Below are 21,531 nucleotides of genomic sequence, written 5' to 3' on the forward strand. Positions count from 1 at the left end.
GATTGTATTTTTCAAGTGGACATGAGGCCTAAGGCCTCATGTCCACGAGTAAATTAATATTTAAAATTCGCAGCGTTTTTCCCGCACGCGGATCCGCGCACCCATAGGGATGCATTGGACACCCGCAGGCAGTTAAATACCTGCGGATGTCATTTATCCTGTCAGGCGCAGATCCGCGTGCGGGAAAAAAAATGCGACATGCTCTATTTTCCTGTGGGTGTCCCGTGGGGACGGCTCCCGCAGGCTTCTATTGAAGCCTATGGAAGTCGCCCGGATCCGCGGAACACCTGTACCAGAATTAAAACTCACCTCTCTGGACGCTGCGGTTCTTCCTTCCTTCCCGACTGGAACTTCTTTTTTCAGCCCGGCGGATGTGCCCGGCGCATGTGCGTGGCACGTCCCGGCGTGCCGAGCACATCCGCCGGGCCGAAGAAAGAAGATCCGGCCGGGAAGGAAGGAAGAACCGCAGTGTCCAGATAGGTGAGTTTATTCTTATTTTTTGGCCTCATGTCTGCGGGGCAGGAGGGACCCGCTACGGATTCTCCATGAAGAATCCGCGGTGGGCCTGATTTTCCCCGTGGACATGAGGCTATTCCAAAATACAAATCTTCTTTTTCAACCATTCATTAGTTACTTGTGTGCTTTGGGTCATTGTCTTGTTACATCTTCCATTGTCTCTTCAGTTTGATATACCTTACATTCATTGCTCATTCAATGATGATAGTCATCTAGGCCATGAGACAGCGAAGTAGCCCTAAACCATGATGCTCCTGCTACCATGCTTCACAGCTGGGATGAGGTCTTCATCTTAGTATGAAGTGTTCTTTTTCTTCCAGACACTGGTGGACATTTCTAAATACCTAGTTTCTGGTGTAAAAAAAGTTGCAATGCTTGTGCTAACATTTTTGCGACTTTTGCTCCTCGATGACAGTTTTTCAAAAAGGGTGTGGCAGACCGATACATCTGCATATCAATTTATGCCAAAAAATGCATGAAAATTATGCCAGAAATGTAGATTGGGTCTGGTGTACATTTCTGCATAAGCGCAAGAAAGAGCCGAGACGCACCTCTTCATACATCATCATGTGCCGGCAGAAATTCTATGAAGAACAGCATTTCAAATGCCAGTCTTAATACATTTTCCCCATAGTGTTGTACATTTGTGCTAAAATGTCCACTTTTCTCTCTTCTATCAATACAACATTTTTCCAAAGTGTTATGGAGCATCTATGTGGACACAGGAAAACTTGAAATGGGCTGCAATGTTTTTTTCGAACAGCAACTCTTTCACAAGCTACTGTACTCTTCTGCCTCCTTATATATTTATGTTGTACTGCCTTTGCCTACATGAAAGCTGTTATTAGCATGCAGTACACAAAAAAGGGAGATGACGGTGGTCTGCATCTCGTAGCTCTACAACTGTTATGAAATTAGAAGTCCATTCATGCCAAGGATAGCTGCGGATTGCCATAGCATGAAGGGTTTTGTAGTTGCACTACAGCTGGTAAGGGGGAGTTGCAAATCACTATACTAAATCTCTTTTTACGACTACTCTCAGTATGTACAGCAAAAATCTATGGACTTTTGCACCATGACATTCAAAATAAAGCTTTAGAAATCCGTTTTGGGATGAGGAGTCGTGCAAAATATACATAGTATGAGATGCAGGAGTACAATATTAGCTTGGCAAAGCAGGAAGAGTCAGTCTGGCTACCAAATTCAACATAAATACATGTAGTATGCTAAATACAGTGAAGGAGAGTCAGTGAAAATAAATTGTGAACAAGTATTCATATCAGCCTCTAAGTGACTGGTTTGAAAAACACCTGATATTAATGCATATTAACCGTTTCATGACCAAGGGCCATTGATGCTCCTGTGTATTCTGCAGTTCTGGCATTCCCACTTTGAAAAAAAAATCATAACCATTTTATTTGTCTTACGATAGGGCTGTTGTTTTGTGAGATGACCTATAGTTTTTATTGGTGCCATTTGGGGTTCATATGACTTTTTAAAATCGCTTTCTATTCAATTTTTGTTTTGGAGATGGGGAAGACTAAAAACACAATTTTGGCATGGCATTTTTTTCTGTCAACATTCACCGTGCAGAATTGCTAATGTTAGTTTTTAATAAATTGCGCCTTTACGGATGCAGCAAAATGAATTTTTACATTGTTTTCCTTTTTTTGATGTGACAACTGGAAAAATGCGTTGGTTAAACTTAATTTTTTACATTAAAAAGTCTTCATTTCAGTTGTTTTTCTTTTTTTTAGTTCTCATAGCAGACTTGAACTTGTGATTGTTTGATTGCTTGTACAATATAATGCAATACTATGGTTTTGCATTATACTGTATTATAGGCTGCCTAATAAAGACATGCCACAGGCACGCTATAATAGGCATATAATCATGCCCGCCCTGGGAGCCTTCAGGACATTTAAATGCAGCTGTTAGAACTGACAGTGGCATTTAGCAGGTTAACAGTCGCAATCAAAAATTATCTCTGACCGTGGTATTCTGACAAGGTGCAAGGTGTCTACTTTCAGAAAATATATGGGCATGGCAGTTTAGTATGATTTTTTATTTTGTAATTTAGGATTTATCTGTACATGTCAAAAGTTTTAAAATTAGCATGGATCCTGGGGGTGCAAAATGTCTGAAACCGCCCACCCTCCCTCGGCAGCAAAAGGGTTAATCCTTGCCTGTGTAGGAACCAAATTACCGCACTAGAAAAGTATTTCAGCATATTGTACAAATGTCCAAATGATTGTAAGTTCAAGTCCCCTAGTCAGAAAAAAATGAGTTTAATTAAAAAAACTAAATTAAAAAAAAGGGATTGTACCAGAATCCACTTTTATCACCTATCCCTAGGCTAAGTGATAAAAATCTGATCGCTGAGATCCCCACCGATCAAGAGAACGGTGGTCCGATGTTCCCCCCTTCTCATCATTCTGTGATCACTTTTCCCACCAGCAGGGACATTTGCTTGACATCATTTCAATGGAGCTGATGGAAATAGCTGAACACTCATACTTGGCAATCTCTGGGCAGTCCCAGTGAAAAGGAATGGAATGATGCCGCAAATATGCAACCGACCCTCCAGTCAACCGCTCCCTCCCTGTGGGTGCTGCAGTACGTGAGGAGGAGAGGGGACACGGAACCCCTGTTCTTGGGATAAGTAGATGTGCGTATGCCTTCTTTTGTTCATTTTAGGCCAAACCCAGTAGATGGAAGAGGTTTTGCTTTAATGACAAAACCCCTTTAATGGGTGAAAATGCACTCAAGAAATAGATTCCAAAGTACCAGTCAGAGGGGTAGGAAATGACATCTAGCTCCAGGGAAGCCAGCCACTTAACCCCTCCAGGCTATGTCAAATGACTAATTGGGATGATAGAGGAGGTGGATCACTACATGCTTATTAGTACATATGGCAAGCTATTTACAGCCTCTTGATTGTTTTATTGAGTGCAATTGCTCTATATCACCACTATTAGTGCAGTTTGCAGTAATGACACATTACCTTTTAAGCACTGATGTTTCAGAGCCATGAGCTTATTTATTACTAAGCTTTGGATTAGTTTACCATAGATAACTTTCACCTTTTTAAAAATAAATTGTTACATATTTTTACAAATATGTCACAGTATAATGGCTTTTTTCTGTTTTGATTTAGTTGAATGAATCAGGAGGGGTGGGTGCTATGCCTGCTCTGTGGTCCTCTCTACTAACTTGAAGAATAAGGTTTGTGACAATGTCAGTAGTCCGTTATAATAGCAGTTCCCATGATAGCTGAATGATGGCTAGAATTAATGACATTTTTACTGTTTCAAGGAAAAGGTGTCCTGTTTTATATAAGAGAAGTCGTAGTCACGTAATACTAATAATACACCTAATAGTTTTGGAACAATGGAGTTTGGCAGAAACCCCATATTTCTCTCATTTGCGTTAGGCCAGGCTCACACGAGAGTAATTGTTTATTACAAGCACAATATACGCACGCATAATATGCGGTGAATGCAGTCAATGAACTGATTTTCATTGATCCACTTACACTTGCGGATATTTATTGCGTAATTTATGTGCGTAAAAAGAACGCAGCATGTTCTGTTTTACTGTGTTCTTGTTTTCTTTGGGAGTATTCGGAATTACATTGCGTATGTATGGTGTTTTTTACCCATGTTGCTAGGAAACACTTTAGAAGAAAGTTTTAAAAAAAAAGAAGAAACCAGGAAGCCGGTGCATGACAGCGTGCGTAAAATACGTTTTCATGCATGGGTGAAAACGCGACATTACGCAGGGATACGCAGTTCCCTGTGCTGGTAAAACACTGTGATTTTTACGCAGCGTTTTCCCATACGCTTATGTGAGTCCAGCCTTAGGCCTCATGTCCACGGGCAAAATAAGAATTAAAATCCGCAGCGGATTTTAACTCTTCTCCCGCCCGCGGATCCGCATCCCATAGGGATGCATTGACCACCCGCGGGGTAGATAAATACCCGCGGAATGTCAATAAAAGTGATTTTAAAAAAAATGGAGCATGAAAAAATCTGGACCATGCTCCATTTTCATGCGGGTCTCCCGCGGGGACGGCTCCCGCGGGCTTCTATTGAAGCCTATGGAAGCCGTCCGGATCCGCGGGACACAAAAATCTGATTTTACTCACACGCTCCGGTTCTTCTCTTCGCCGCCGCGTCATCTTCTCTCAGTCGCGGCCGGATCATTTTGCTTCGGCCCGGCGCATGCGCGGGGCACGTCACCGACGTCATCATGCACATCCGCCGAGCCGAAGAAAGAAGATCCGGCCGCGACGAGAGAAGATGACGCGGCAGCGAAGGAAGTATCCAGAGCGTGCGAGAGGTGAGTTAATTCTGCTTTATTCCTATTTTCAGCCCTCATGTCCGTGGGGCAGGAGGGACCCGCTGCAGATTCTCCATGGAGAATCTGCAGCGGATCTGATTTTCCCCGTGGACATGAGGCCTTAAGGAAAAGGTGATGGCACCCTCCCAGTTGTACCAAATGCACCAATTTTAATGAGGCTGGCACTGGTAGGTAGCACGGGCTATATTCACTGACATAAGCATTGCTAGGGCATATAGCACGTACTGCGCCTGGAATACCACTCAGTCATTACTCCAGTCTTTGTACAGATGTAGTAAACTTCTAACTTGACACAAAAAGTTAACAAAATCTTCTGTGCCAAAGTTTACAGATGTATCAGAATTTAACATGACTTTTAATATGTTTTGATAACTTTCAGTTAGTTGACTCTTTTAATTGCTTTATAATGGGTTTTGTTATGCTAAGAGAACAATATGTTTTTAATGGCATCCCATAAGATAACTTGTCACAGAATGCTATTATCAGTTTTGTTGTAAGCGCCCATTCACACCTGCATTAGGGCCCCATTAGGGCTTGCTGTATTTTTGTTCTGTTTTTGGAGCAGAGAAACGGAACTAAAACATAAATAAACTGATCCGTTCCCCCCCCCCCCCCCCATTGATTTAAATGGGTTTCGGAAAAAAAAAACAGAAAGGAAACAGAAAGCTTTTAGTTTGCTTCCATTCCATTTGGTTTCTGTTTTTTAAACTGAAGAAATAACGCAGCTCTCTGATCATCTTTAAGACGTCAACTTCAAACCTTCTACTAATGAATTGAATATTACAGTTCCCATAGTCAGCTATATGCCATACTCTGAATCTTTCTATTCTGTATACAGACAGAAGAATGGGGTAGCAGTCTTTGTTTCTCTGTGAGTTGAGTGTAATGAGAGTAATTCCTGCAAGCTGTTTTTAAACAATGGACAATTACTTACAAAAAATCTTCTGTGGCATCATGCTGATTACAAGTTTGGCTGACTAAGCTTCCCAGATTGATTGCTAAATGGAGGTCATGGTGTCTCATGCTTTGCAGTGCTCTGATACTATTTACTGTCCTATTGTGTCCTATTACATGCTTCACTTCAGATGGAAGCCAAAGACAAACAAGGAGGTGTATTTATTATCATTTTACTGCATATCCTGGGATAAGATTGTGATGTTTTAGGAATAGCACTGGCGATCTAGCTTTAGCCTTCAGGTCATACTGTTGGTTTAGCACCTCCAAATGTAGAATTATGACTTTGTAGAGCACAAGATGCGTGATTCTTAGTATAGTTTGCAGCAAGATATATTCTTGGAGTCCTAAATACAACTCGCACCCATTGACATATTATATTTACTTCATGTAATAAATATTGATATTAGATAACGTTATCTATGTATAGAATATTTTTTAAACCATAGTTGATCGTTTCAATCATATACAATGTGTCTTTGTCTTTTGTTAATGAAGTTGTAACTTGCTGCAAGCTGAGCTTATTAAAATAAATTGTAGAGCTAGGGAAGCTGGGTTTGTTCATCTAGGTCATATACTGATGCAAAGGCATCTGAACTATAAAGTAAAATGTGAACTTTGAAAGTTTAATATGTTTAGAAAAATTCCCAGATTGACTGTCCTCATAGATTCATAGCAACAAAAAAGTCCATCCCAGGTTATGTAGGAGGTAAGCAATGTAAGCAATGTAAATTGCTTCATCTTGACGCATTAAATTGAAAGTCTGCATTTTTAAACAAAAAAATGGACGTTTATTACAGTTGAAGCTTCAACAGTATCGTTCAGGCAAAAAGAAAAATAAGATTAAATTTAGCGGATGACCTTCATATTTCATTTATTAGTATATAGAAGCAAGGGCAAATCAATGCACAACCAACTGCTCAAATGGACTGTCAACAGAAAGTACGAAGCTTCCAACAATTCATGTACCTCAGCTAACTGTGCACAGTAAAATGCATTTTTTCACATTATTTTGAATGGACCTGCACACACACCTAATATATCATTTAAGGATACAACGTATATAATCGTATAATATATATTCATTCTGGAGATAATGGAGTTATGAATGAAGCTTTAACACATCTACAACACATATATGTATACTGTACTCCTGTTTAGACATGACTCATTAACAACAGTTATATAGCATTGCATTCTGGATTATCACTAGAGTAGTGAGGCCTACCTCTTCCACTTCTACCAACAAAGCGGAGATCATTGAATCGAGCTACTTGATTCTTCATGATAGCGGAAGCGTTTCGCAACTCAGCTGAATAGTTCTCATCATTTCCAGCCATCACTGTTACTACTGTCCCATCAGGCACATCACCCAATGCCACCACCTGCAAGGAAGCGTATATTCAGCCATGTTTAGAAAGTAAAGCATGCATTAGATGCCTGCAAGTTTAGTAATTAGTAACATGTACATCACAAGTGCTACTAATACACACTGATAGTATCAGATGATTGGAGAACTGTGTGATTAGTCAGTAAATATGGTACCTAGAAATGAACAAACAAGACTGATTTATAAATCTGGGCTTTCGAGAGTCTACATGTGTCATCCATGTAACTGGATTAGTCTCTTTGCTGCAATTATGACGTATATACTTCATTGACCTTCCAAATATTAGAATTAGAAATAGTAAAATTAACAGTAAGTCTGTTGAAAGACTAATCTGTCACAATGGTTGCTCAGTCGTAGCTCGATACTCTATTGTCTGTATGCCATAGCCGAGCATCATGTAATACAGATCACAATGTACAGCAGGTTGGCATTCATACGGGTCAGGCATTTTGTCAGCCAGAATAGTGTGGATATGACCTGTTAGGTGATGTTTTTGGGCACCATTTATTTAATCTACTAAAATGTATACATAAGACAAATGGAAGAACTTTCCCCAAACTGTATAGCATCCCTGCATGATCAGTTGTAGCATCAGTGCATGTGAATTTATGAGAGTACCAGTACCATAAAGCAAGTTTACGCTTCTTGATCCAAGATTATTGTATAAAGCATTGTGATACATACAATTTTCAATGCAAGATCCACTTTAATGATCATCATTATTGTGGATGATATATTGGTTATTTGGACTTCAAGGGTTTCTGATGACGCAAGAATCACACAAATGAAATCGACAGTCGTATCTTGTAACATTTAAGTAACAATTTCATTTTTTATGCATTTTTTAAATTGCTGCAAAAACTGTGAAATTGTGATTAATGTTACATGACAAAATTCTTTTTCATTTTTATTGCAGGTGATTGTGCATAGATAACTTTCTTTCTTGTAAATTCTTGACAGTTTCTATAGTTATAGTTTTGTACTATGTTATATCATTTATATTATATCTTTTTTAAGATCAGCTCATGCTGTTGTACACTTTACTAGATTTTATATATGCTAATAACTTGTAATATACATAATAATGTCCATATGTATTTTTTCTTATTAAAATGTATTGTATAGCATGGACAAATGCATAGTGCTGAATGAAAGTGCACTTGTATCAGTTTAAATGTATCTTTTGAATAGTTTTATTTTTCCTTTACCCATGCAGATTCTTTTCTAGCTTTGCATATGGTTTGTCATGTTTTAAGAATTCTTAGTTGTTTGATTTGTCCTTTTGGTTTTTTGGTATTTTCCTTACAAACCCTTTTTGTATTAAAAAACCTCCCATCTTTAATAACTGTCTTACTCTTTCTATATATTCTCGTTGTCACTCATATTTTGCCTTACGCTCATGACAATTAATTTATAGCGTCACTTCAGTAAATAGATTTAATATCTATAGTTTTTGCCTTTTTGTGGAAATAGGACCTTTAATGTGATGAGAAGAATAGAATTAACATAGTACAGTAATATAAAAAAAGACCAGTAAATGTATGTACTATGCGTGTTTTTATTGATACATCTAATAAATATTTGTTACCTGTTTAATCTGTTCTGTCCTAAATCAATATGACTTTTTAAAAAGGTCATGCATTATTTTTATAAAATTGAAATTAAATTCCTGGATGGAATATTGCATCCAAAATATTTAATGTTTTTCATCAGTACTCATCAATAGGAATGAATATACAGTAATAGAGGAATTAAAATTAACATTGCTGATATGAAAATTCAGAATCATATCATTTATTGTGCATTTTACAGTATATATATATATATATATTTTGTATTTATATATATTTTATATATATATATATATATATATATATATATATATATATATATATATACACACACATGCACCTTATAGTTTAAGATCTTGTACTTTAATACTTTCCAATTATAAGATGAGAGTCAAATGCAGCATCTACTGATAGAATCACGCTTTACATTTACATTTCTTTGAAGTGGAACAAGCTATGTGAAACCTCAAACCTTCTTGTTTATTACTGCGTTAACTTGGTTATCGTACTTTATTTCCCAACAGAACTTTTCTTCAGATGTGTATTCTGTCGCTTCTCTTCAATCTTTGACCACAGATATCTCATGTTCTTGAATGTGTTATACAGCAGCCCACTGATTTCCCATCATCAGATACAGCACCTCACATAAAACTTATCATTTTATACTATTTGTTTTACACAGTGCTGCAACTGCAAAAGCAGCGTATGGCTTGTTAGCAAATTATACTATTTGCAGTATTATATATCTTTCTGTGAATGAAAGGTATAATGTGCCTTTTGTGTCATTTCCTAGATTTAAACTTTATAATTTAGGGTAACACTAGGCATATGAATTATACAACTCACAGTAGTGCTAAAACATGCAATGGTATGAAGAACAGTAATTGGGTTATTATAGTAACATTGGTTGATGCTATGATATAGAGGTTCATAGAGGTTCTAGAATTGTATGTTTAATGTAGGTTTTTCGTTCCTGATCATTACACTTGATAATGAAGGAGGAGTGACAATGAGGTTAAGAAACTGGTTTGTGAAGTGGTGTACCGATCATACCAAACCGTACGCCAAAACCATTCCTGATGCAGTACATTTGGTTAAGTGATATCTACGTAATAAACCATAAAGCATAATATGACTATGTCAATTTACAACAGTCTGTTCTATTGTTTCTTAAACTGTGATTTCTCTTGTATGAAATTCTCTTTTATCCGAACTATCCTGCTGTGTAAATAGCATTTTAGGCAAATGAATAACTATACAGATATAATATAGATTAGTTTGCCATTCGGTCTTACTCATATTATCTGTAGTTTTCAATAGTACGGACAGAAAACCAATTACATTCTTTGAACCCAAAGTATTATCGTAATGCCAAAGCAATATAGCCATAAAGAGTTAAAAAATACACTGATTACTAGAATATAGATAACTATACCCTACATACATTAGATAGGGTAAGTTAAATGTTGACTGTCACATGGAGCCAATTAGCAGGTGTAATAGTCACTAAGCAATAAATGTATCAAAAGGACATTCATTCTTCTATAGCATTAATATAAAATATATATTTAATATTGCTCATGAGTGACCCCTACCCCCCATCAAATTTACCTTGAATGCTACTGGAAGGGTCTTGTTGCATCTCCAATGTGAAGGCAGAACAGAGCATAAGAAATTAGGGCTGTCAGTCCGCACCAGTTCTCCAGCGTGATCTGCAAGGACATCCACTACCGTTCGTATCTCTGTTCTTGTCCGTCCTGGGCCAGAAGAGTTGATGGTTCCATTACTGTCTCCCATTTTACTGCAGGAGAAGGTAGTTGATGGAGGAGTAAAGCGCCGGCTGGTGCTGGGGTCTACTGGAATACGCATTACAACAACAAGAGTTAAAAAGTGCCAGCCACTGGGTCTAAACTAGACGTTTAGTGTCTCTTTCAGAAGCTCTAAACCACAGTATACAAAACAAGGCACTAAGTTCTCATTTAAGGTTGGTTATCACTGATCTTTTCTGAAAAGAATAAAAGAGTCCAGAGATCAGTAGCTCAGGAAGTGACTGTCTGATCTGAAATCTGCAGGGGTGGTGGAGAAGGGGTGTTGCATGTGAAGAAACTCTGCGCCCAACCTCGTCTTCTCAAGTTGCTGCACCCTCCTTAAAGTACCAAAACCACAAAAAGAAATGTTACGAAGTCTACAGCTATAACAGCACTGCTAGAAACAACACTTCACAAGCAGTAAGTTGTGTGATATTGCAGCTGGTTCTCCTGCAATGGTCCCTTGTGAAGTAACAGAAGTGGCACAAGTCAGATCTAAGGCTGTTAAATCGATACAGGCACTCAGATGACTTAGAACAGTAGTTTTCTTTATATCAGAGTCCAGAAACTCTTATGAAATGTGAAAAAATGCATGAAAAAACAGAAGTTAGAACACATCTGTCTTCTTCCTGATGGTCATGAAAGGAGCAATGTCAGCGTAAAAAGATGTGGGGGTGGTTAAAGGTTTCTCTGAAGACTTCAAATTACTTAAGGAACAGTCTTGGAGCATGTGTTACAGGAAGTTCATGTTTGTAGCCCCCAAGCCAATGTATGTAAAAATAAACTTCATTCCAAATCACAGGTCAAAGTGAACTGGCATGAGTTTCCTATCATTGCATATGCTGATACTTGTAATAATCCCAACAGTTTCCTCTCTAAAGATCTGCGCAGAAAAAAGTGCAAGAGTCGTGCTCTGTCACTCAGTATTTACACCAGAGCTGTCACAGTGAGGGGTGGAGAGAGTAAGTGTGACTAGCAAATCAACAGTGCAACCCCCCTCTATAGGGAACCAGAAGCTCACAAAAGGGTGTGCCTGGCAAGATAACTCCCCCTTGCAAATTTAGAAGGAGAGTCGGCTGTGGAGATGGACAGCAACATACATCCACTCTAATACGTACAGCAATCTGTTTTCAGTTTTTCTGGAAGGATAACTCAGATTATTGTTTGCTTGAGGCTATACATTGTCCTACTCAGTACTTAGTATAAAGAAAAGTACTTTCATGCAGTTACCTGCACATAGATAGATAGACAGATGTGAATCTAGTTATATCTCTATTCTCTTATACTAGTCATGAGAATGATAGATTGATGTTAAATAACCTTGAGAGAGATACACTGATGCATGACACTGTGGACAACATATGTACATAGATTTATATTACTAGATAGATATGTAGACAGATATTTGATAGCTTGGCTATACAGAACAGATAAAGAGAAACATATGAGATGATGGATTGATATTAAATACAGACAGGCATAGTTATATAGATAAAATAATGTTACAGATTATCGTTATATGGTTACTAGCTTGAATAGATAGAGAGACAGGAGTTCATGGATGGATGGATGGATGGATGGATGGATGGATGGATAGATAGATAGATAGATAGATATGAGATAGATATATGTGAGACATATTGATAGATATATGTGAGACATATTGATAGATATGAGATAAATATTATATATATATATATATATATATATGATAGATAGAGTAGATAAAGTGATAGATTGTTTTTATGGTTATTAGATAAATAGATTGAAGGGGTGATATAGAAAATGAGAGATTGATATTAGATGGATTGTATACATTTAGTCTGCATTAAAATGGTTATTAGATTGAATAGATAAGGAGAAAACAGACAATGTAGATGATAGATATCGAGATAGATTATAGATAGATTAGATAGATATGAAACTACTCCACATGTTACAGATTTCTGCACGGACTGGACATGAAAACTATTTAGTTAACTACTATCTATATATATTAAATGTAAAATAAAACTTCAGTCTGTGCTCAGTTCAGGTTTTATTTATTGTTCACTGAATAGAAAACGGGGATATGATTTCTTTTTGTATATTCCTTTGTATTTTTGGTAATTAATAATTCATGTTACCAACAGCTTGCATTAAACAGAAACCTGCTTTATGATGCAATCATCTAATCCTGGGAAAAAGTAAACTGCCTGGCCATGTAATAATGGAGTGTCTAGGGTCATAAGCAGATATAGTGAGAAGCCTTTGTTTTAATTGCAAAGTCTGTTTTTTGACTTTAGGATATTCGCTGGTGTAATATAATATATAGTATGTTGTGCGATGTGAAAATTTGGGCATTTATTTTTTGTCACATAACTTTTAACGAATGTAAAAAATAATTTTAAATAACTGCAAAAAAACCCTTTTCCTAGTTTGTTATAGGTGATAATTGAAGGCTGTGACATTAAACCTGACACCAGAGTGTCCTTTTGGCACCAGCAATTACTACATTTAATTGTGTCTGCACCTTCCACCCTCATAGTGCCCCAGATATCCAAAAACTACTAACAGTGCTGATGGAAAAGCTAAGTGCGCACCTATAGTATGATTTAGTGAATGTCTTATTACTTTATTATAGCAAGTTGCAATATTAGCAATCCCTTGTTGTACTTTTATTGTGCAGATCCCTTTCCTTCTGAGCTGGGGATCATTTGAGTTATAGGGGACAGCATGTTTAGAGAAATCAAATTCTTTGAGGCTGCTATATTTGGTGTTGTCAGCATAATAGAGGCACCAGTTATGGGGCTTGTATTTTGTCAATGGAAACTGTGACTTGTAATCCACTCCAGAATATGTGTGGGTGTCAGAAAAATGTTGGAGGAAGTTGATAAATATGGCTAGTAGTGTAATTGCATTGATACGTCCCCTTCTTTTTCTTTGCCATTTTCAAAATATATTTGCTTTCAGTTCATAGTAACATTCTTGTGTACATCCAGATTGTTATTTTTTCAATTTTCAACTGCAATATCTCAAATATGTGCAAACATACTGTATACATTTGATGAGATATATATTTCCATCTGCTTACTTTATTCTGGGCTCACCGCAGCCCTTGGTCACTGCTCCAGGCTCTCGGCCACCTTTAGTAGCCAGGAGCAAGGAAATTTTAAATTTCCCGGACCCTCCCCAGCTTTTGAGCTTGCGTCTGCCATTTTAGCAATGGGCACATGCGCCGAAGCTGAGGACAGGTCTGCGGATCCTGTCGGGGGACATTGCCGGAGGCCTTACGTAAGTAATTTCACCTCCCCCCAACTTTTTTCCTTTTACATAATCGCCGTTATGCTTTGGCGTAATGACATCTGGTGCGCATGTGCAGAAGACCGGCGTCAGGTCCTGGAGGACGAGAACGCCGCAGGACATCGCGAAGGATGGGGGTGAGTATCCTCGGATCCGTAAGGGGAGCTGAAACTTTAACTTTATTTTACTTTGTATTGAGTTTAATGCGATCACCAGTATCCAGTGGATACCGGCGATCGTGTGACCGGGGGAGGGAACGGCCCCCCCCATGACAGCTCCAGGATGTCGGCTACCTCCGGTAACCGGCAGCATGCAGTTGTCACGTCCTCAGCCTGCAGGGTTTTAATCCCTAGAGGCAGCATGTTTTTGCATCCCTGGGGATTAAAGCCCCGCAAAGCAGGACGTAAAAACACTATGGGGTGGTAAATAAGGGGTTAAAATATAACTCAATAATTTTTTTGTTCTTTCTGTTTTTGGGAAACCTGGGTGAAAATCAATCTATGTTTTTAACTTAGGGCTTAAACAGATGGGCATGTCTTTGTGCTGTTATGCGGCCGTAATAATAACGGGACGAAACAAAACCATTGATTTCAATGGTCTCATTTTCACTAACTGGATTCTTCCCTGCTAATACCACATGCAAAAAAATAGACTTGCAGTATCTTTTTCGGACATAGTTAATACTACATGCTAGAAAGATAGGGCAGGACCTATCTTTCAGCTTTTTTTCTTCTAACTCACGCACAATAGCATGGAGTTTGAATAGTTTGGAAAAAAAACCTGGTTCATGCTCTAATGTTCCGTAGCGGCAAGCGTATTAGTGCATGCATCCATGTGTTTTTGCCCTTAGGGTACTTTTGCATGAGATGATTGTCAGGCACTTAGATACCCAATATTTGTTTCAGCAATTATTGCTACTGTACTTCCAGCCGCCCGCCGGCCTCCATTCACAGTAAACAGGCAGTCGTTCAACAATGTATGACTGCCTGTTTATAACATCCAATCCTTATCCATAGACTCTACAAACTGAACGACGAACAATAATGATTGAACTATTGTTTGTCATTCAGACACTGACAGCGAAAATCTGAACGATAATCCATCCATGTAGAAGGGCTCTAAGTTTTGAAAGCATATCAAATAAAGCAATAAAGAAAAACTAAATGTAAAACACCATCTGTATGTTCCTATCGGTTTCTTTAACCATTTCCAAACTGCAATACAAAAATGTATGTTGTATGGTTGTTAAGTGTTTATGGAGCTGGCTTTGGAGTTGAGTACACTCTATATCCGGTGGCTATCAGTTGTTTTTCACAGCTGACAGATGCAAGCAATTGAAGTGATCGGCATTAGCTCTGATTGTGGCAGTTAACTGTTTAGGTTCCCTCGGTCAAAGTTGGCCGCACATCTAAATAGATGAAGGACTGCCGATGAGCTAGCATAGTAGCCCAGAGCCTACTGAAGGCTACCAGGGCTGACAGGCACGAATGGTTGTGGCAGGGCTTTCTAAACACTATTAAGAATAATTATATACTGCAATACTACAGTATATAGTATAAGCGATCAAATGACTGCAAGTTCAAGTCCCCTATGCAGACTAAATTGCATAAAGGGGATTAATAAAGTTTTTAAACAGTAAACCAAATCAAAAAATATTACAAGTAAAAAAAAACCCTTTTCTAATTTTTCTCACAAAAATATTAAAAATTTAAAAAAAACACACATTTGGTATCGCTGTGTATACAAAAGTCCATTGTGTTAAAATATCAGCAGTGTAAAAAAAAAAGCACTGAATTCCAAAATTGTAGGATTTTTTTGTCATCTGGGCTCCCTAAAAAAATGACTAAAAAGTGATTAATAAGATATATCCACCCCCAAAATGTTGCTAATAACAACTAGAGCTCACCACCCCAAAAACAAATGCTCTCAGAACCCAATCGACAGAAAAGTTATAGTTCTCTGAATATGCCTACAGAAAGCAATTTTTATTTTAAAGAACGTTTATTTATTTAAAGATAGTAAAACATAAAAAAATATATTATTTTGATATCACTGTAATTATACTGAGCCACAGAACAAAGTCATGTGTCCTTTCTATTGCACCATTAAATGCCCTAAAAAGTAATACCTCCAAAAAATGGCACTATTGCAATTAAAAAATATAGCACGTCCTGCAAAAAACAAGCCCTCATACAGCTATGTCATTGGAAAAATAAAACAGTTATAGCTCTTTAAAGAGCGGGAATGAAAAATGAAAATGAAAAAAAATGAAAAATCTATGGTCCTGAAGGGGTTAAGAATTGAATGTGTTTCTTAAATTAATTCTGTATTTTGCAGCAGTATTCTGTGTGGACAGAAGCTGCAGTGCTGTTCATCCTGATCCTGCTGGTGCATGAACCAATTGTCAGGATTGCAGTAAAGACTTGTGCAGCAGCAGGAGAGTGAAAGGCAGGATTGTCTTGTACTCTGCACAATAAGGCCTCTTTCACAGGTTACAAAACCGTGCGTTTCTCCGGCGATGCAACAGCGCTACAAAACGCATGTTTGTGAAACCCATGCTTCCCAATGGGTTCCTTCACATTAGCGCTGTTTTCACTGATGCTATATTGCGAGAAAAAAATTGCGGCATGCTCTATCTTTCTGTGATGTGCTATTTTTTCTCTACAATGTTTCCTTAGGGCGCCTACCCACTTGCGTTGCCGATTTTCACGCGTGAAAAACACGGCGTTTTCCGCGGCATTTTTTGCGCGTTTTTCGCGGCGTTTTTTGCGCGTTTTTTGCAGCCCTCCATTGACAATCATGGGTGCATTAAGAGAAAAATAAGGAGACATATGCAACTGACAGTTCCTATGTGAAAAAAACCCCACGAAACGGAAAAAAAACCCAGATGGACAAGAACACATTCTATACTAATTGCTCTTGAGAAAAAACGCAAAACATCACAGGAAAAAAAATCGCAAGTGGGTAGGCGCCCTTATGGAGCCTCCTTGTTTATCGCATTGCACAGCACGAACTTGCGATTTTCGTGCTATGTGATGTGATTCTAACATTAGAAACTCCGACTGACTTTCGCGATAAAAAAAACACGCAATTTCATTGCAGGCAGCAGCGATGTGATGCAAGATTATCCTCAAGAAAATCATGGATGACGCTACAAAACTGCGGGAACATAGCTGCGATATCGTTGCAATTTTGTAGCAGCGATATTGCCCGTGTGAAAGAGGCCTCATGAAGACTGATATGCTATTGAAGGTCTGTGGAAATCTGGGTGACGACATCTATGAAAACAGTGATTGCTGAAACATAGCATCTGGTAAACCAAGATATCAGGATGAATTTCTCCTGTCAAATAAAGTATTATTTTTATGACTATTTTATAGAAAAACACTGTTTATGGTCTCTGCTACATTTTCTCTGTTGTTTTCCATTTCAGCATATAATAATAATGAATTTTATTTCTATAGTGCTAACTTATTTTGCAGGGGAACAAAAATGAAATACTATCTATCTATCTCATGTCTATCTATCTATCTATCTATCTCCCATCTATCTGTCTCATATCTATCTATTTATCTATCTATCTATCTATCTATCTATCTATCTCCCATCTATCTGTCTCATATCTATCTATCTATCTATCTATCTATCTATCTATCTATCTATCTATCTATCTATCTATCTATCTATCTATCTCATATCTATCGTTCTATCTGTCCATCTGTCATGTAAGGTGACCTGTATGTTTCATTGCTTTAATATTTCTCACCACTAGTTGTCACTGCAGTAACATTAAACTTGAGAACCAGTACAGCTTATTGATAAAAGGATGCTTCAAGTTAAAAAAAAAGATTAGAAAAATAGTAAAGCTTGCAAGTATCTCTCATGTAACAACAACTTCATATAAATTGTCAGTTGTACTGAGCCATAATATAGAACCCATAGACTTCTGTAGAACTCTACTGTACCTCTATATGCCTCTGATTCATCCAGTGATTTTTTTTCTGTAGGGTTCTGTAATACTAGATGCTGTATTATGGAGGCACCTTGTTACTTCTAGGGCAGAAGATCTCTGCAATAGGGTGCAGTACTTATTCCATACTCCAGCAAATGCAATGCCTACAGCTCCGTAAAACAGAGCCACAGACTCCACGTGTCTTAATGCACACAGCAGTGATTTCCAGAGTTTAGGTGACGCACAGGAGAAATCCTGCAGACGATTATGTGAGGAACACACTAGGGGAAAGTGGAGGAGGAGGTCTTACAAGGACCAGAGTTTACATGTGGGAAGGTATCAGGATATTAAGTTAGAGATGTATAGAAGATACAGGTCATGGACAGCCTTACGTGTCATTGATAATGTCTTGAACTGGATTCTCTGTGCAATAGGCAGCCATTAAAAGGGGTTGGTGTAACTTTTAAATTCAAAGATTTCTGTGAATTTCATCTGATGATTCCTATAATGTCTATTGCTTGATGTTGAAATGACTAATTAAGCAGCTTCTACGTGTCATTGTATACAGTAACTGACTTTCAATAGGAGATCTGTAATTGAAACTGGAATGACAGCTTGATTTCCAGCTTCTATCTCTCTTCTCTTGAGCCTTCTTCTCAGCTATTTTATAACCACAGCAAAGCTTATCTTTGTTGTGGTCGTAAATTAGCTGTTAAGTATGATAAGGACTGGAAACCAAACTGTCAATCTAGGTGCATTGACAGGACTCCTATTGAAAGTTAAGGCCCATTTACATGCAACGATTATCGCTCAAAATTCGTTCAAACGTTGTCATGAGTGATAATCGTTGCGTGTAAATGCTGCCATCGTTCACTCTTTGGCTGAACGATGATTTTAAGGTGAGCTTAAAATCCATCATTCGGTCAGAGAGAGATAACACAGACCGCATGCTGTGTTCTGCACGGTAGTCGGAGATTACATTGTATTCTGCCGACAGACATGCAAGAACAATGGAGCTGTGTGCAGAGCCCAGCCCACACGCTGGAGGCCATTTTAAACGCAAATGAAGCTGATAAAGTGTTAATGGACATTAGTGTCTATTAACACTTTATGCAAAACAATCGCTAAATCTGTCAATTTTTCAATTGCTGGATAGATTGTCTTTGCATGTAAATGGGCCTTTAATCTGCAGTGTCTATAGACAAACAGTGCAACATTTTTAACTAAACTCTATTGCAAAAATGTTTTTTAGCCCAAAGTACACTATTCCACCAAATTTATTTAGACACCCCTTTCAATAAGATGAATCATGTTTTATTAGCATATCACATGTTCTAAACCATGCTACATAAAATATGTAGACCCTCTGGAGGAGTCAGCCATAGTTTGTGATAGGAAGAGCACACTATTCGATAAACAGGTTATGCTGCAGCATACAAGCCATCCATCATGTAGCACAATGCATCGGCCCATCTACAATAGTGCAAGAAGCGTAGTCATTGGACAGTTGAGCAATGAAAGTTCTATGGAGTGATGAATCACACTACTCTATCTTCAAATCAGATGTACATACCTGGGTTTGGAGGATGCCCAGGGGAATGCATTTTGCCTGAGCGTGTTATGCCAACAGTTAAGTTCTGTGGAGTTTTCGTTATGGTCTATGGATGATTTATGTGACATGGTCTGAGGCCGCTGGTTGTAATGCAAGAACCATGAACACGCAGGTGTGCCTTGACATCCTAGACAGTAATGTGCTTCTGACAATGTGGCAATACTCTAAGAATGGGCAGCACAGACTTACTGAACATCTTTGGAACAAAACTTAAATGTTGGGTCAAGGAATATAAATAACGTCCATCTTCCTTGAGAGAACTCACCAGACATTTGCAGGATGAACGAAGGGAAATACCAACTGAAGTGTATCAGACATTAATAGAAAATATACCACGGGGAGTATCCAATATTATTAGGGCCAAATGAGACATCACTGAATATCAGTGTATGTAAATAAACACTATTTCTGATTCTTGCTGAGGAGTCCAATTACTTTTGGTAGGATAGTGTATATGCACTTAATTAAAAAACAAAAGTTCCCCAAAGGTGTCCATAGCCTTTAAACAATGCGTAGAATACATACAAAAGCTCGGTCTATTTTAAGAGTTAATATTACTTGATGTTTTTTATGAAATTTGTAAAAATACTCCAGGAAGGCAGATTTTATATTAATAATTCACAGTTTCATGGCTTTCTGTAAAGCATTTAAGTACAGTACAATGCTGATTCTTTGCCCTCTAATATATTATTGATGTGTGTTTCTCATGAAATGGCACTGTCCTGTGAAAGATTTAGATTATGAATAAAGAACCTACAAATGGTTTAACTATAAGCAAGGAATGGGTGAGATACCTCTTTAATAATAAAACATGTCCTTCAATTGCTTAATGCACAATGTAAAAACAGATCTACATAAATACATGAGATGATTTCTCCCTCGCTTTCCTAGGTTTACAGTACATCAGGGTAAAGAGAGATGACCTATTACGGAAGTAACAGCGATACATCTGTTGATGGCGATTTTATTTTTCCATTCAACGTAGGCAAACTCATTTCTTTTCTATGCACAATGAGGGAGAGAGGGTCAAAGGGACAGAGAAGAGAGAGACAGGCTGGCTTTTTTATGGAGGCACTATTGCTGCCATTGTTGTGGAGGCACTAAGGCTGATTTCATTATAGAGGCGCTATAGCTGCCCCTCTTATTAGGATATTGTGAATGGTTTGATTATGGCTTGTTCTATTATGAAGACAACACGGTTGCATTTGTTATTAATTTATTGTAGCACACTAATGGGGGAGCAGAATGTTCGGGTATGGTACAGAATACTGTATCTGCTTTGGTATGGGGCTCTGCGACTAAATCTTCTATGGGGCTAAAATGTTCAGATTGTTGCATTTGTGATATTGGTCAATTCCAGCAGTTAATTTGGATTTGTATCCATGATACTGTATCTGTAGGTAAATAACTGGACAAAAATAAATTACATTTCATGACAAGAGAGGCACAACACACAATAGACCAAGCAAGACCGGGGTTTGGCAATCAGAAGTGTTGCTTGTTGCTAGGTATCTTCATACAATCATAGAATGGTACAGTTGGAAGGGACCTCCAAGGTCATCTGGTCCAACCCCCTGCTCAGTGCAGGATTCACGAAGGCCGCCTGCACACGAGCGGAAATTCCGCAGCGGGATTTCCGCCACTGGAAGCCTGCATAAGATTGCGTTAACAAACGCAATCCTATGCGGACGGCCGTGGTTTGGCCGTGCAAAATCTCGCGCAGCAAACAAACTGCGGCATGTCCTATTTCTGTGCGGGGCTCTGCGAGCTCCGCACAGAAACGTCACTCACCCACCGCTGGCTCCAGTCTGCGCGTGTGCCCGCTGCCCGTCAGCCGGCACATGAAAGAGCCGGGGCTGCGGGTGAGTACGTGCTGGTCCCTGCAGGCGCTCGGGTCGGGTCCCGCGGCAAGAATCCTCGCCGCCGGCTCTGACCCGCCCGTCTGCAGGCGGCCTTAATCAGATATTTGTCCAGCCTTTGTTTGAACACTTCATACATATCGTGTGAATGTGATGTCGGTCTGAGAAATACACACTGGTATCGCACTTGTAAACGTGATTTTTATGCGAGTGTGATGCATTTTG

At 38.5% G+C, this 21,531-nt stretch overlaps 1 protein-coding gene across 1 annotated transcript in view; it reads right to left on the minus strand.

Moving 5' to 3' along the window:
• Window positions 1-21,531, minus strand: part of RUNX3 (RUNX family transcription factor 3) — a 148,672-nt gene that overhangs the window by 40,467 nt on the left and 86,674 nt on the right. The window contains exons 3-4 of the mRNA XM_066574668.1: window positions 10,405-10,649; window positions 7,061-7,217 (exon numbers count right to left, since the gene is read on the minus strand). Coding sequence (XP_066430765.1) covers window positions 7,061-7,217; window positions 10,405-10,649 — 402 coding nt within the window. The remainder of the gene's footprint in view (window positions 1-7,060; window positions 7,218-10,404; window positions 10,650-21,531) is intronic.

This window comes from Eleutherodactylus coqui, chromosome 1 (genome assembly GCF_035609145.1).
Source record: "Eleutherodactylus coqui strain aEleCoq1 chromosome 1, aEleCoq1.hap1, whole genome shotgun sequence".
NCBI lineage: Eukaryota > Metazoa > Chordata > Amphibia > Anura > Eleutherodactylidae > Eleutherodactylus > Eleutherodactylus coqui.